Here is a 15,260-nt window from a genome sequence, read left to right on the forward strand (position 1 = left end):
CAAATCTTTTTGCATCTTTCGAGGTGAGAAGAGGGAGATCAGGAAAGCTAAAATGCAGAAGAGAAAGATCTTCAGTGCCATAATGGTGAAGGAGCAGAAAAATCCGGATAGATAAATGTAACAAGTAAAATAAGAAAGAAGAGTTTAAATATGAACTGTTTTATACAGAAGTGTATTGGAGCAAGCAAGCTACACTAAAGATTTATAAATCACTGGTTAAGCCTAGTCTGGATTATGGCGGGCAGTGAACTTCAGGCAGGATGTTGAGATCTTAGGGAGGGAGTAGAAGAGGGTTACTGGAGTGTGGTTAGTTTAGCTCAGTTGGCTGGACAGCTGGTTAGTGATTCAGGAGCCGTGTCAACAGCATAGGTTCAATTCCCGTACCGGCTGAGCTTATTCATAGACTCATAAACCTTCTCAATCCTTGCCTCTTGCCTGAGGTGTAGTGATCCTCAGGTTTGGGGCGGCACTGCTGCCTCACAGCTCCAAAGACCTGGGTTCGATTCCCGGCTTGGGTCACTATCTGTGCGGATTCTGCATGTTCTCCCCGTGTCTGCATGGGTTCCCCCTCTGGGCGCTCCAGTTCCCTCCCACAGTCCAAAGATGTGGGGGTTAGGTGCACTGGCCATGCTAAATTGCCCCTTAGTGTTCAGGGATGCATAGGTTAGAGGGATCAGCGGGGTAAATACGTGGGTTTACTGGGATAGGGGATTGTTGTTGGTGCAGACTTGATGAGCCTCCTTCTGCACTGATGGCATCCTACGATTAAATTACCACCAGTCACAGCCGATGGTCATCTGGCTACTTTACTGGACTGGTGTTTGGGGTGAGGGATTTGGGTTACGTGGTGAGGTTAGAGCGGGGATTGTTCTCCTTGGAATAGGGGAGATTTAAAAGAAAGGTTAAAAATTCTGGATGGTTTTACGAGAATAAGTAAGGAGACACTGTAAGCAGAGCACACAAACTGGGTAAAAGAATCAGACAGAAGGTCTTGGGGATTTAGTTAACGCAGCAAGTTGTCCTGATCTGGAGGGCACGGACTGAAAGGAGGCAGATTTGATCGTAACTTTGAAAAGGGAATTGGATAAGTGCTTGACAAGAAAAATGTTACGAGGCTAATTGACTGACAAAGGTTATTCCAGCTCCTGAGCTCGATTCCTTTTGCAATGTTCCACGGAAAAATGTCACAGAAACTAAAAGCCCCAAAAGTGTACGAGGAGGGCGAACGACTGGGTGTGAAATTTGAAACAATTTTCCGATCCCAGTCCGCACGGGAATGGTCGCGCAACGGGATGGGCAGTTTGACCGGCCGTTAAAAGATCCATTGTCTGTTCATCTCGGGTGGAAATTTCCGGTCTCAGGGTGGGCGAGGGCTGAAAATTCTGTCCTGAAAGTTGAAAGGGTGATGGGGGGGGTGGGGGGGGGGTGCAGAGGACAGGGGGGATTCATTGGTGAGTGGGGGGGAGGTGGGGGGGGGGGTGCAGAGGACAGGGGGGATTCATTGGTGAGTTTTCTCAAAGAGCTAACAGAGCCACAATGATCTTCTTCCGTCGGATGGTGATGCTACAGAATCACAGAATAGAATAAGATCAATAGAATCATTGCATAAAATGCCTACAGGGCAGAAGGAGGCCATTCAGCCCATCCACTCTGCACAGATCACGATTCCACCCAGACCCTATTCCCGTAACCCTTCAAATTTACCGCGCAGATCGCCCTGACACTAGTGTTAATTTCTCAGGGCCAATCAACCCAACTGCACATCTTTAGACTGTGGGAGGAAACCGGAGCACCTGGAGGAAACCCACGCAGACACGGGGAGAATGTGCAAGCTTCACACAGTGACCCAAGGCCGGAATTGAACTCAGGTCCCTGGCGCTGTGAGGCAGCAGTGCTACAGTGCTACTGTGCTGCCCCCTCTATCTTCAATGGAGGGTGGTGTCCTGGAGAGTTTTGATGTCAACATAACGCAGGTACCGTGTATACCAGTGGAAGGCAACCTGCAGCCTGGGGGCCACGTACATCCCTTCTGAGTTCAGGGTGCAGCCCACGAGACTTTTTGTTGACCGCTGCCCATGCACAGGGTTGCCACAAATCTCTATCCATAAAGTTTTTTTTCCTACTGGTGTGACTAAACTGATAATGCACATGAAACAAGGGTGTGTGAAGTGAGATGCACTCTGATTGCTCACAACACTGACTGTGAGAGCCATGAGCTCCCTCTGTGCCCAAAAGTGTAACTACTTCCTTTGCTTTTACTGTTTGAAGTTGATAATAATTCTGTTAATATGTAAATGGTGAAGCAATTTCTATAACTCATTATGAAATATTAGATGTGTACTAAATGCATTTTATCTTATTCATGGGTCAAGGTTAGCGAACAGGCCCGGTTTCGATCTTGCGACCCACTGAGATGAAAGATGACCCCTCATGCAGCTCACTCACTAACCTCGGTGCCCATCACTGGTATAACCCATGTATGGGGCCCTCGTCTTAAGTATGTGAGATAAACCTTTTAGGACAGGGATGAGGAGAAATTCCTTCACCCAGGGAATGGTAATTCGCTACCACAGAAAGCAGTTGAGGTCAAAACATATATTTTTTCAAGAAGGAGTTAAATATAGCTCCTGGAGCTGAAAGGATCAAGAGATATGAGGGAAAGGGAAGACCATGCTATTGAGTTGCTGATCAATCATGTTCATAATGAATGATGGAACAGATTCAAGAGGCTGAATGGCCTTCTATTGATCCTATTTTTTATGTTTACTCATTTTCATAGAATAATAGAATCCCTACAGTGCAGAAGGAAGCCATTCAGCCCATCAAGGTTGCACCAGCTCTCTCTAAAAGAGCATCTTACCAAAGTCCAACTCCTATTCCTGTTAGCCCATGCGTTTACCTTAGCCAATCTACCCAACTCACATATCTTTAGACTTTGGGAGGCAACCGGAGCACCCAGAGGAAACCCACACAGACATGGGGAGAACATGCAGATTCCACACAGACATTGACCCAAGGCTGGAATTGAACCTGGGCCCCTGGCGCTGTGAGGCCGCGGTGCTAATCACTGCGCCATCATGCCGCCATCGATATTTACGAAATCATTTCATTAAGAAATTGGTATAGACATCAGCGGGACTGGAAGATCTGGACCGCGATTCTCCCATTCCACTGTACTAACTTTTTAATGCAGCAGGCGGGGAAATTCTCAAGTTGGCCGATTTGCAGGGTTCATGCATGTCTCCCTGCCATGATGGTGACTCCCAGGCTCGGATTTCTGGCAATGCCAGCTCCGTGCTGGAAATTGTTTTGATTTATTATTGTCACATGTATTAGTATGCAGTGAAACGTATTGTTTCTTGCGTGTTGTACAGACAAAACATACCGTTCATAGAGAAGGAAATGAGAGGGTGCAGAATGTAGTGTTACAGTCATAGCTAGGGAGTGGAGAAAGATCAACTTAGTGTAAGGTAGGTCCATTCAAAAGTCTGACAGCAGCAGGGAAGAAGCTGTTCTTGAGTTAGTTGGTACATGACCTCAGACTTTTGTATTCTTTTCACAAAAGAAAAAGATGGAAGAGAGAATATCCGGGGTGCATGGCGCCCTTAATTATGCTGGCTGCTTTGCCGAGGCAGCAGGAAGTGTGGTCAGAGTCAATGGATGGGAGACTGGTTTGCATGATGGATTGGGCTACATTCACAACCTTTTGTAGTTCCTTGCGGTCTTGGGCAGAGCAGGAGCCCAGACCAAGCTGCGATACAACCAGAAAGAATGCTTTCCATGGTGCGTCTGTAAAAGTTGGTGAGAGTCATTGCGGACATGCCAAATTTCCTTAGTCTTCTGGGAAACTGAAGCGTTTGTGGGCTTTCTTAAGTAGACTGTCGGCATGGGGGCACCAGGACAGGTTGTGACATATTCATTTGAATTTGACTGAAATGAGATTAGCATGCCCGGTACTGAAGTCTCCGGGGCTGCTGGCTTTCCGGGTGTAATGATTTCAATGCTAGTGTAGTCTGCAGTGCACAGAGTGTGGGAGATTCTTCCCTGAACGCCCATTGAAAGCATAAATTACTCCAGTGTTCACACAAATTTGACATGGGGGGGGGGGGGCGGGGAGGTGATGCTATTTTACCATTTTGATTCTAAGTGCTGGGAGGACTTGAAACTTGGAGTGTTTCAGGTCCGACTTATAGACCCGTTCTCAGGCGCCCCCATACGCACTCTGTCTGAAAAAAGAGCAGTGATCCCCAATCGCGGTCCAGAGGTCTGTGGGTAGGGGTTTAACACGCCCAAAATCCTGCAGCTCCGATCGGAGCCTCCGACTGCGCATGCACAGGTAAAAAGTGACAGAATGCTGCTGCTTTGCCACGTCAGCCCCCCCGGGCCGGATAATGCCTCCCCCTGTCCCTAACAGACATTGCCCACCCCCACAACATTGCTGACCCCCTTATCCCCCACCCCCCCCGCCACCTAGAGAAATCGTGGACCCCTTCCACCCCTAACTGATCACAGGCAGAGTGGCAACAGATTTCCCCTAACTGCAGTGGCAGGTTGGTGTTAACAAATTGTCCCTAAATTAGACCTTCCTTAATCTGGCACACATATAATTCTCTACATTTGCACACCTTTATTGTGGAGCCCAAGAGGCGTAGGCAAAAGTCATAGGTGGAAGAAGGATTGGAATGAGGCGTTCACTGAATGTTAAAATGGTGGCGTGGGCTTGTTGGGCCGAAGGGCCTGTTTCCTGTTGTTCTTTGGAACCTCCCTTCCTCCTCACTGATCTCAGACAGAGTGGAGCGGATCCCCCTCCCCCTAACTGATCACAGACAGAGTGACAGCGGACACCCCACCTCCTCCCTAACTGGTCACAGACAGAGTGAAGCGGACCCTCCCTTCCCCCTCACTGATCTCAGACAGAGTGAAACGGACCCTCCCTTCCCCCTCACTGATCTCAGACAGAGCGGAGCGGACCCTCCCTTCCCCCTCACTGATCTCAGACAGAGTGAAACGGACCCTCCCTTCCCCCTCACTGATCTCAGACAGAGCGGAGCGGACCCTCCCTTCCCCCTCACTGATCTCAGACAGAGTGAAACGGACCCCACTTCCTCCTCACTGATCTCAGACAGAGTGGCAGCGGACCCCCCCTTTCCCCCTCAGCGATCACAGGCAGAGTTGCAGACCTCAAGCAAAGAACTGTTGGACACTCGGCACTTGCCTCCTCACTAACTGGAGCGCCCGAATGGGACATCTGTGGCGCATGTCTATTTCACACTGATTCAGGATGGGTGAACGCAGTGGTAAAGGGGGAAGTGCCGGTAGAACATAGAACATAGAACATAGAACATTACAGCGCAGAACAGGCCCTTCGGCCCACGATGTTGCGCCAACCAGTTAAAAAAAAAACAACAACAATGACCCACTAACCTAAACCAATCCCTTTTCATCCATAAACCTGTCCACAGACCTCTTTAACGCCCCCAAACTAGGCGCATTTACAACTGCAGCAGGCAGGGCATTCCAATCCCTCACCACCCGCTGGGTAAAGAACCTACCCCTGATATCTGTCCTATAACTACCCCCCCTTAGTTTAAAGCCATGCCCCCTCGTGCTAGATTTTTCCATCAGAGGAAAAAGGCTATCACTATCCACCCTATCTAAACCTCTAATCATCTTATATGTTTCAATAAGATCCCCTCTTAGCCGCCTTCTTTCCAGCGAAAACAACCCCAAATCCCTCAGCCTCTCCTCATAGTATCTCCCCTCCATACCAGGCAACATCCTGGTAAACCTCCTCTGCACCGTCTCCAAAGCCTCCACATCCTTCCTGTAATGTGGGGACCAGAACTGCACACAATACTCCAAGTGCGGCCGCACCAGAGTTGTGTACAGTTGCAACATGACGCTACGACTCCTAAATTCAATCCCCCTACCAATAAACGCCAAGACACTGTATGCCTTCTTAACAACCTTATCTACTTGATTCCCAACTTTCAGGGATCTATGTACGCATACACCTAGATCCCTCTGCTCCTCCACACTATTCAAAGTCTTCCCGTTAGCCCTATACTCAACACATCTGTTATTCCTACCAAAGTGAATTACCTCACATTTCTCTGCATTAAACTCCATCCGCCACCTCTCGGCCCAGCTCTGCAACCTGTCTAAGTCTTCCTGCAAGCTATGATACCCTTCCTCACTATCTACCACACCTCCGACTTTGGTGTCATCAGCAAATTTACTGATCCACCCAACTATACCCTCATCCAGATCATTAATAAAAATCACAAACAGCAGTGGCCCCAACACAGATCCCTGAGGCACACCACTTGTAACCGAACTCCATGATGAATATTTGCCGTCAACCACTACCCTCTGTCTCCTATCCGCTAGCCAATTCCTAATCCAGTTCCCTAGATCACCCCCAATCCCATACATCTGCATTTTGTGCAGAAGCCTACCATGGTGAACCTTATCAAACGCCTTACTAAAATCCATATACACCACGTCCACTGCCTTACCCCCATCCACCTCTTTGGTCACTTTCTCAAAAAACTCAATAAGGTTAGTAAGGCACGACCTACCCGCCACAAAACCATGCTGACTATCTCCAATCAACTCATTACTCTCCAAATAACTATAAATCCTATCCCTAATAATTTTTTCCAAAACCTTGCCCACAACAGCAGTGAGACTCACCGGTATATAATTCCCGGGAAAGTCTCTGTTCCCCTTCTTAAACAATGGGACAACATTCGCTAACCTCCAATCATCTGGTACTATACCAGAGGCCAACGACGACCTGAAGATCAGAGCCAGAGGCTCTGCAATCACTTCTCTTGCCTCCCAGAGAATCCTGGGGTAAATCCCATCCGGACCAGGGGACTTATCTATTTTCAGACCCTCCAGAATAAGATTGGGATTGCAGCCCATTCCGTCAATTTGAATACATGCAAATGCATTCGAGTGGCCATTGCCCCCGTTTCAGGTGCAGTCCCAATCGCGGCCATTTTTGGGCGTTGGTGAAGGGGGAACCAATGTGGAGGTGGGCACGGATCGCGCTACTTGCCTCACGCTCAAGTTTACCAAGTTTTCATAAGAACATAAGAACATAAGAAATAGGAGCAGGAGTAGGCCATCTAGCCCTTCGAGCCTGCCCCGCCATTCAATAAGATCATGGCTGATCTGTTGTGGCTCAGTTCCACTTTCCCGCCCTCTCCCCATAACCCTTAATCCCCTCTCTTATCAAGAACCCATCAACCCGCTTCTTAAAAATATTTAGCGAGGCAGCCTCCACCACTTCAACGGGCAGAGAATTCCAGAGATTCACCACCCTTTGAGTGAAGAAGTTCCTCCTCAACTCCGTTCTAAACCGCCTCCCCTTTATCTTGAGGCTGTGCCCCCTAGTCCTACTGTCTTTTTTGAGCGGAAAGAGTCTCTCCACCTCTATCCTATCCATCCCATTCATCATCTTATACGTCTCAATGAGATCTCCCCTCATTCTTCTAAACTCTAACGAGTACAAGCCTAGTTTATTCAGCCTCTCCTCATAGCTCAATCCCCTCAACTCCGGTATCAGCCTAGTAAACCTCCTCTGCACTCCCTCCAGGGCCAAAGTATCCTTGCGCAGGTGCGGCGCCCAAAACTGCACACAGTACTCCAGCTGCGGCCTCACCAATGCCCTATACAGCTGCAGCAAGACCTCCCTACTTTTATATTCAATCCCCCTCGCTATGAAGGCCAGCATCCCATTCGCCTTCCTGACCACCTGCTGCACCTGCAAGCTGGGTTTTTGCGACTCATGCACAAGGACCCCGAGGTCCCTCTGCACCGTCGCCTGCTGCAGTTTTTCGCCACGTAAGTAATAGTCCTTCCTACCATTCTTCCTACCAAAGTGGACCACCTCACACTATGCCTGAAAATGGGCGCAATGCGATGGCAAAATTGAGTACTCAGAGTTTTTGGGGAGAATTTTGACCCTGGTCTATGTTGAAGTCATGAGGTCAACATTTACACGGGTATCAGAGGTACCAGTATCTCAGCAGAACCACAAGTCCTCCAGGAGATTCATTATTTTACCCATCTATAAAAATATATAAATATGAAAGTGTTACAGGAGACCCAGGAGGAATGGTATCGTTCACTTATCTGTTGCCAAGGAAGATTCCGTACACACTAAAATGTTTGAGGAGATCTGGAAGCAGGTAAAGGTATTTCTGATATTCTACAAGGGTCGTTTGTTCACCCTGGCAACCACATCACTAGCATCAACTAGAAGGAAGTTGACAGGTTTCTGATTGTCAGGTTAGCGCAATGTTCCAACAACTATGTTTGAGAACACAGATAATTTATACACGGCTATTCCGACTGACATGGATCATTGCAGGTTTTTGTAAAAATGTTGCACACAAAAGCCACTAAAATGTAAGGGTTTGAAATACTGTACTGGGCAGGAAATACCGTTAAATAGAAAGCTGAGAGCAGTGGAAGATTGATGCTGCAATGTAGAAGGCCAAATAAGCGCAGGTCTCTGACGAAGGGTCGTCCAGACTTGGTACATTGGCTGGATTCTCCCTTCACAAATGCTGTCAGAGCAGCTGAACCTTTTCTGTTTTTGTTTCAGATTCCAGCATCTGCAATATTTTGCCTTTAAGCACAGATCTACCTTCCCAAAAAACTTGGCATCCATTGGTGGGGAGTACGGGGGTGGGCGGGAGGACATATGGGCACTATTCCTGGTTTACATACCACCCTACATACCACCAGAACATCCCAGTGTTTGTGATGATGGGATCTTGGATCAGTGCAGAGCAAGCAGCCTAGACCAGCAACAGGAACTCACTTCAGAAAGAAGTTCTGAGCCTCTACCAGAGACAGAGTTGCCCCAACACAGAGAGCCTTTTCTGTCCCCCCCGGCTCTGCTCCTGAAGAGACTCACAGTCGGATCTCAGTCAGCAGATAGAAAAGGGGAGCTCTCTGCCTCTGAGTGTGTCTGTGCGTTTACAGCCCCTCTACCTTCTCCGCTTCACACAGTTAAGGCTGGTGAGTAGAGGAGGAGGAGTGGAGGAAAAGGTGGGTAAGGGCGGTGAAATAAAGAGGGGCCCGAATCGTACAGTGCTTCTGATGAAAGTCAGAACTGTTGTGATCACCTATTGCAAACACCCGCTGTGATTCCCCCCACTGTGATTCCCCCCACTGTGATTCCCCCACTGTGATTCCCCCCACTGTGATTCCCCCACTGTGATTCCCCCACTGTGATTCCCCCCACTGTGATTCCCCCACTGTGATTCCCCCACTGTGATTCCCCCCACTGTGATTCCCCCACTGTGATTCCCCCCACTGTGATTCCCCCACTGTGATTCCCCCACTGTGATTCCCCCCACTGTGATTCCCCCGCTGTGATTCCCCCCACTGTGATTCCCCACTGTGATTCCCCCACTGTGATTCCCCCACTGTGATTTCCCCCAGTGTGATTTCCCCCACTGTGATTCCCCCCACTATGATTCCCCCCGCTGTGATTCCCCTGCTGTGATTCCCCCACTGTGATTCCCCCACTGTGATTCCCCCCACTGTGATTCCCCCACTGTGATTCCCCACTGTGATTCCCCCACTGTGATTCCCCCACTGTGATTCCCCCGCTGTGATTCCCCCACTGTGATTCCCCCCACTGTGATTCCCCCACTGTGATTCCCCACTGTGATTCCCCCACTGTGATTCCCCCCACTGTGATTCCCCCCACTGTGATTCCCCCCACTGTGATTCCCCCCACTGTGATTCCCCCCACTGTGATTCCCCCCACTGTGATTCCCCCCACTGTGATTCCCCCACTGTGATTCCCCCCACGTGATTCCCCCCACTGTGATTCCCCCACTGTGATTCCCCCCACTGTGATTCCCCCCACTGTGATTCCCCCCACTGTGATTCCCCCCACTGTGATTCCCCCACTGTGATTCCCCCCACTGTGATTCCCCCCACTGTGATTCCCCCACTGTGATTCCCCACTGTGATTCCCCCGCTGTGATTCCCCCACTATGATTCCCCCGCTGTGATTCCCCCACTGTGATTCTCCCGCTGTGATTCCCCCACTGTGATTCCCCCCACTGTGGTTCTCCCCACTGTGATTCCCTGCTGTGATTCCCCACTGTGATTCCCCCGCTGTGATTCTCCCGCTGTGATTCCCCCCACTGTGATTCCCCCACTGTGATCCTCCCCACTGTGGTTCTCCCCGCTGTGATTCCCCGCTGTGATTCCCCCTCTGTTATCCCCCACTATGATTCCCTGCTGGTTGGCACTGATTAGCTCCTCAGTGCCGTATGCCGGTTTGGGTGGTTGCTATTTGAGGGCCTTTCTTGCCACTGGATTAGGGGAATCCCGTAAAGACGCCACTGATGATATTTTCCAGTGCTTTGAGGTGCTTGCTGAATGTTGTCCCAGCCTGTGATATATATATAGGAGCTGGGGAGCCACTGTTGGCCCCCAGATCATGACCTTAGCTGTGCTGTGATAGCCTGACCCTCAAATACTCTTTTCCTCACTCAGTTGAAGGTTGAGCTGGTGCACAGAAGGCAATAAATTCCTTCTGTCATTGTCTGCCTTTGGCACGAAATGTCTCCCATGATACAGATATAGAACGCTCAGACGGGTGATTTCAACACACAGGTAAATTGACTGGTAGGTTTCATGGCCAATTCACTGAATTAACAGGAAATTTCCCCATTTTCAAATGGGCAAATGAGTAATTTCTCAGCATTAAACTTTGTTTTAAAACTCTCTCGTGAAAGGCTTCGAGATGTGTTGCTATGTTAATGGCGCTATACCAAAGCAATTTGTTGTTATTGTGGGGAATTCCACTGCGTAGGGCATAAAGCACTCTGCAGGCTCCCGTTGCCAGTGCTGAGGCTGTGACAATCGGGAATGGACGAGAGGCCAGAATTGGAGGATTGCAGAGACTTCAGAGGGTTTGAGTACTGGAGGAGATGACAGAGAAAGGGAGGGGTCCGATTCATACTGGGCATTGAGGCAGCTGTAGTTTTCCAGTGGGTCTATATATAAGTCAGCTCCTGGCTTAAAGTGATGGTCGCCGGTCATCTGGTTTCAGCAGAGCTGGGCCGAGAGGTGGCAGACGGAGTTTAATACGGAAAAGTGTGAGGTGATTCACTTTGGTAAGAATAACAGGATTACAGAATATAGGGCTAATGGAAGGACTCTTGGTAGTGTTGACGAGCAGAGAGATCTTGGGGTACATGTGCATAGCTCCCTGAAAGTTGGCACCCAGGTTGATAAGGTTGTTAAGAAGGCGTACGGTGTGTTAGCTTTTATTGGTAGAGAGATTGAATTTCGGAGCCGTGAGGTCATGTTACAACTGTACAAAACTCTGGTGCGGCTGCACTTGGAGTATTGCGTACAGTTCTGGTCACCGCATTATAAGAAGGATGTGGAGGCATTGGAAAGGGTGCAGAGGAGGTTTACCAGGATGTTGCCTGGTATGGTGGGAAGGTCTTATGAGGAAAGGCTGAGGGACTTGAGGTTGTTTTCATTGGAGAGAAGAAGGTTACGAGGTGTCCTGATTGAGGCATACAAGATGATCAGAGGATTAGATAGGGTGGACAGTGAGAGCCTTTTACCTCGGTTGGTGATGGCTAACACGAGGGGACATAGCTTTAAATTAAGGGGTGGTAATTATAGGACGGATGTCAGAGGTAGGTTCTTTACTCAGAGGGTGGTAAGGGCATGGAATGCCCTGCCTGCAGCAGTTGGGGACTCGCCAACTTTAAGGGCATTCAAATGGTCAGTGGATAGGCATATGGATAACATTGGAATAGTTTAGGTTAGAGGGTCATTAGATTGGTTCCTCTGGTCAGTGCAACATCGAGGGCCGAAGGGCCTGTACTGCACTGTGGCGTTCTATGTTCTATGGTTTCAAAAAGGCAGGGGGAGGGTGGGGGGTGGGTTGGGGTAGGGTGTTGCTCCTCCCTCATTTCCATCAATCACCCCTTTCCTATTTCTGACTTTTGATTTGATTTGATTTACTATTGTCACATGTATTAACGTACATTGAAAATTATCGTTTCTTGCACGCAACACAGACAAAGCATACCGTTCGTAGAGGAGGAAAGGAGCGAGTGTAGAATGTAGTGTTACAGTCATAGCTAGGGTGTAGAGCAAGATCAACTTAATGCAAGGTAGGTCCTTTCAAAAGTCTGATGGCAGCGGGGAAGAAGCTGTTCTTGAGTCGGTTGGTACGTGACCTCAGACTGTTGTACATCTTTCCAGATGCAAGAAGGTGGAAGAGAGAATGTCCGGGGTGCGTGGGGCCCTTAATAATGTTGGCTGCTTTGTTGAGGCAGCGGGAAGTGTAGACAGAGTCAATGGATGGGAGGCTGATTTGCATGATGTACTGGGCTTCGTTCATGACCCTTTGTAGTTCCTTGCGGTCTTGGGCAGAGCAGGAGCCCATACCAAGCTGTGGATACAACCAGAAAGAATGCTTTCTGTGCTGCATCTGTAAAAGTTGGTGAGAATTGTAGTGGACACCCCAAACTTAGAAGTAGAATAAAGTAAAGTTTGTTTATTAGTCACAAGTAGACTTACATTAACATTGCAATGAAGTTACTGTGAAAATCCCCGAGCCGCCACACTCTGGCTCTTGTACACTGAGGGAGAATTTGGCATGGCCAGTGCACCTAACCAGCATGTGTTTCAGACTGTGGGAGAAAAGCAGTGCACCCACTCAGAAATGGAGAGAATGCGCAGACTCTGCACAGACAGTGACCCAAGCCAGGAATTGAACTTGGGTCCCTGGTGCTGTGAGGCAGCAGTACTAACCACTGTGCCATCGTACTGACCAAATTTCCATAACCTTCTTGAGAAAGTAGAGGCATTGGTGGGCTTTCTTAACTTCAGGCACTTTCAGGTTATTCCTCATCCCAGTACTCACCCATGAAGCATAGCGCTGCAATAGATTTTGGGTGGATGACATTTGGGTCTGTACTTGTTGGAGTTTAGAAGGCTGATGGGGGATCTTATAAAGACTTACAAGATAATGAAGGGGCTAGATAGGGTAGAAGTAGAGAGATTCTTTCCACTTAGAAAGGAAACTAGAACTAGAGGGCACAGCCTCAAAATAATGAGGGGAGGTGCAGTTTAGAACAGAGTTGAGGAGGAACTTCTTCACTCAAAGGATGGTGAATCTCTGGAATTCTCTGCCCATTGAAGCGGTGGAGGCTACCTCGTTGAATATGTTTAAGTCACGGGTAGATAGATTTCTGATCAACAAGGGAATAAAGGGCCATGGGGAGCAGGCGGGAAAGTGGAACTGATCCACTTCAGATCAGCCATGATCTTATTGAATGGCGAGGCAGGCTGGAAGGCTAGATGGCCGTATCTTTCTCCTATTTCTTATGTTCTTATGAAACTTTCTTCCCTGCAGGGTTTTATCAGTACAACGTTCCAGAATCCTTACCCGTGGCTTCGACCGTGGCTAAAATAAAGGCGCTGGACGATGACATTGGACCAAACGCTGAGATGGAATACCGAATTGTTGACGGGGATGGGCTTGCTGTTCTCATGATTACCACGGACATGGAGACGCAGGAGGGGGTCATAACCCTCCGGAAGGTAAGGCTAATCGAAGGCAAAAGACGGATCCGGCTGTGCGTTGAGAATGAAGTCTTTGTTCGCTGCTTTGAATTTAGCTAGGCTTGGTGGGCCTAAACTGAAGGGGATTTAATGGCTGCTCATTCTTCTTGTCTTTGGAACCTGGTATTAGCCTGACTGCAGAGGGACAGTTCATAGAGGTCTTTGGATGATGGATTGTGCCTCCACGTTCAACATTGTCACTTGTGGTTACCGTCTCTTTTGTAGCCTACTGGTTACTCAGTTACAGCACTGCACTTTGGCTGGCGTCCAGTGCATCCATGCCTATTTATAAACTTTCTTGCTGTTAGCTATGTGACCCTGTTTTCTCTGCACTAATCCCACTTCAGAACTCCTCAAGCACCATCACCCCCCCAGCAGAATCTACCCACCCCCTCGCCCGCTCCCCCCCTCTTCAACTCCTGCATCAGATTGCTCATCTGTAGCGTCACTGCAACGTTTAAACTCCCTTCGAAAGCTTGAGGCAAGCAGGAAACTAGGACAAGGAATGCTAACTTCGTCCCCCAAATGCTCATCACATCGATATCCTTCAGACGAACGCAGTGAAGATCGTTTCTGTCCAGCCCTAAAGGATGGGTGAAAGAAGTCAGGGAATTTTCAGTATTACACAGGGAATGGCTAAAATTAATCCAGGAGCTTTATTCACTTTGATAGCAGACCCATTTCTCAGCAGGTAAATAGTGTTTAATTAATTCATTTGAGTTCATTGAAGGAGTAATGTGGGCGGCACAGTGGCTTCACAGTACCAGGGACACAGATTCAATTCCAGGCTTGGGTGACTGTCTGTGCGGAGTCGGCACATTCTCCCTGTGACTGCATGGGTTTCCTCTGGGTGCTCTGGTTTCCCCCCACAGCCCAAAGATGTGTAGGTTAGGTGGATTTGCCATGCTGAATTGAACCTTAGTGTCCAAAGATGTGAGGGTTAGGTAGATTAGCCATGCTAAATTGCGCCTTAGTGCCCAAAGGTGTGCAGGTTAAATGGATTGGCCATGCTAAATTGCCCCCTAGTGTCCGACTGTCTGTGCGGAATCTGCACGTTCTCCCTGTGACTACATGGGTTTCCTCTGGGTGCTCTGGTTTCCTCCCACAGCCCAAAGATGTGTAGGTTAGGTGGATTTGCCATGCTAAATTGAACCTTAGTGTCCAAAGATGTGAGGGTTAGGTAGATTAGCCATGTTAAATTGCCCCTTAATGCCCAAAGGTGTGCAGGTTAAATGGATTGGCCATGCTAAATTGCCCCTTACTGTCCAAAGATTTGCAAATTAAGTGGATTAACTGTACTAGATTGCCTCTGAGTATCTACAAATGTGTAGGTTAGGTGGATTGGCCATGCTAAACTGCTCCTTAGTGCCTAAAGAGCTGCAGGTTAAGTGGATCAGCTATTGTAATTGTATGGGGTTATGGGAATAGGGCAGGTGAGAAGGCCTGGATAAAATATTCTGTCAGAATGTAGTTGGCGACTCAATGGGCTGAATGGCCCCCTTCTCCACTGTCTGGATTTTATGATTCTATGATTCTATGAAGTTGAGTAAAGGGCAACTTATAGATGTGGTCACTTGGATTGCAAAATGCATTCAATGAAGGTGCCACATCAAAGCTTACTACAT

At 48.5% G+C, this 15,260-nt stretch overlaps 1 protein-coding gene across 1 annotated transcript in view; it reads left to right on the forward strand.

Moving 5' to 3' along the window:
- The window catches only part of LOC145346862 (cadherin-7-like), a 167,743-nt gene that overhangs the window by 92,329 nt on the left and 60,154 nt on the right, over positions 1-15,260 (forward strand). The window contains exon 6 of the mRNA XM_080194706.1: positions 13,427-13,614. Within this exon, the coding sequence (XP_080050832.1) occupies positions 13,427-13,614 (188 nt within the window). The remainder of the gene's footprint in view (positions 1-13,426; positions 13,615-15,260) is intronic.

This window comes from Carcharhinus amblyrhynchos, chromosome 8, assembly GCF_965287045.1.
Source record: "Carcharhinus amblyrhynchos chromosome 8, sCarAmb.v2.hapA, whole genome shotgun sequence".
Classification (NCBI taxonomy): Eukaryota; Metazoa; Chordata; class Chondrichthyes; order Carcharhiniformes; family Carcharhinidae; genus Carcharhinus; species Carcharhinus amblyrhynchos.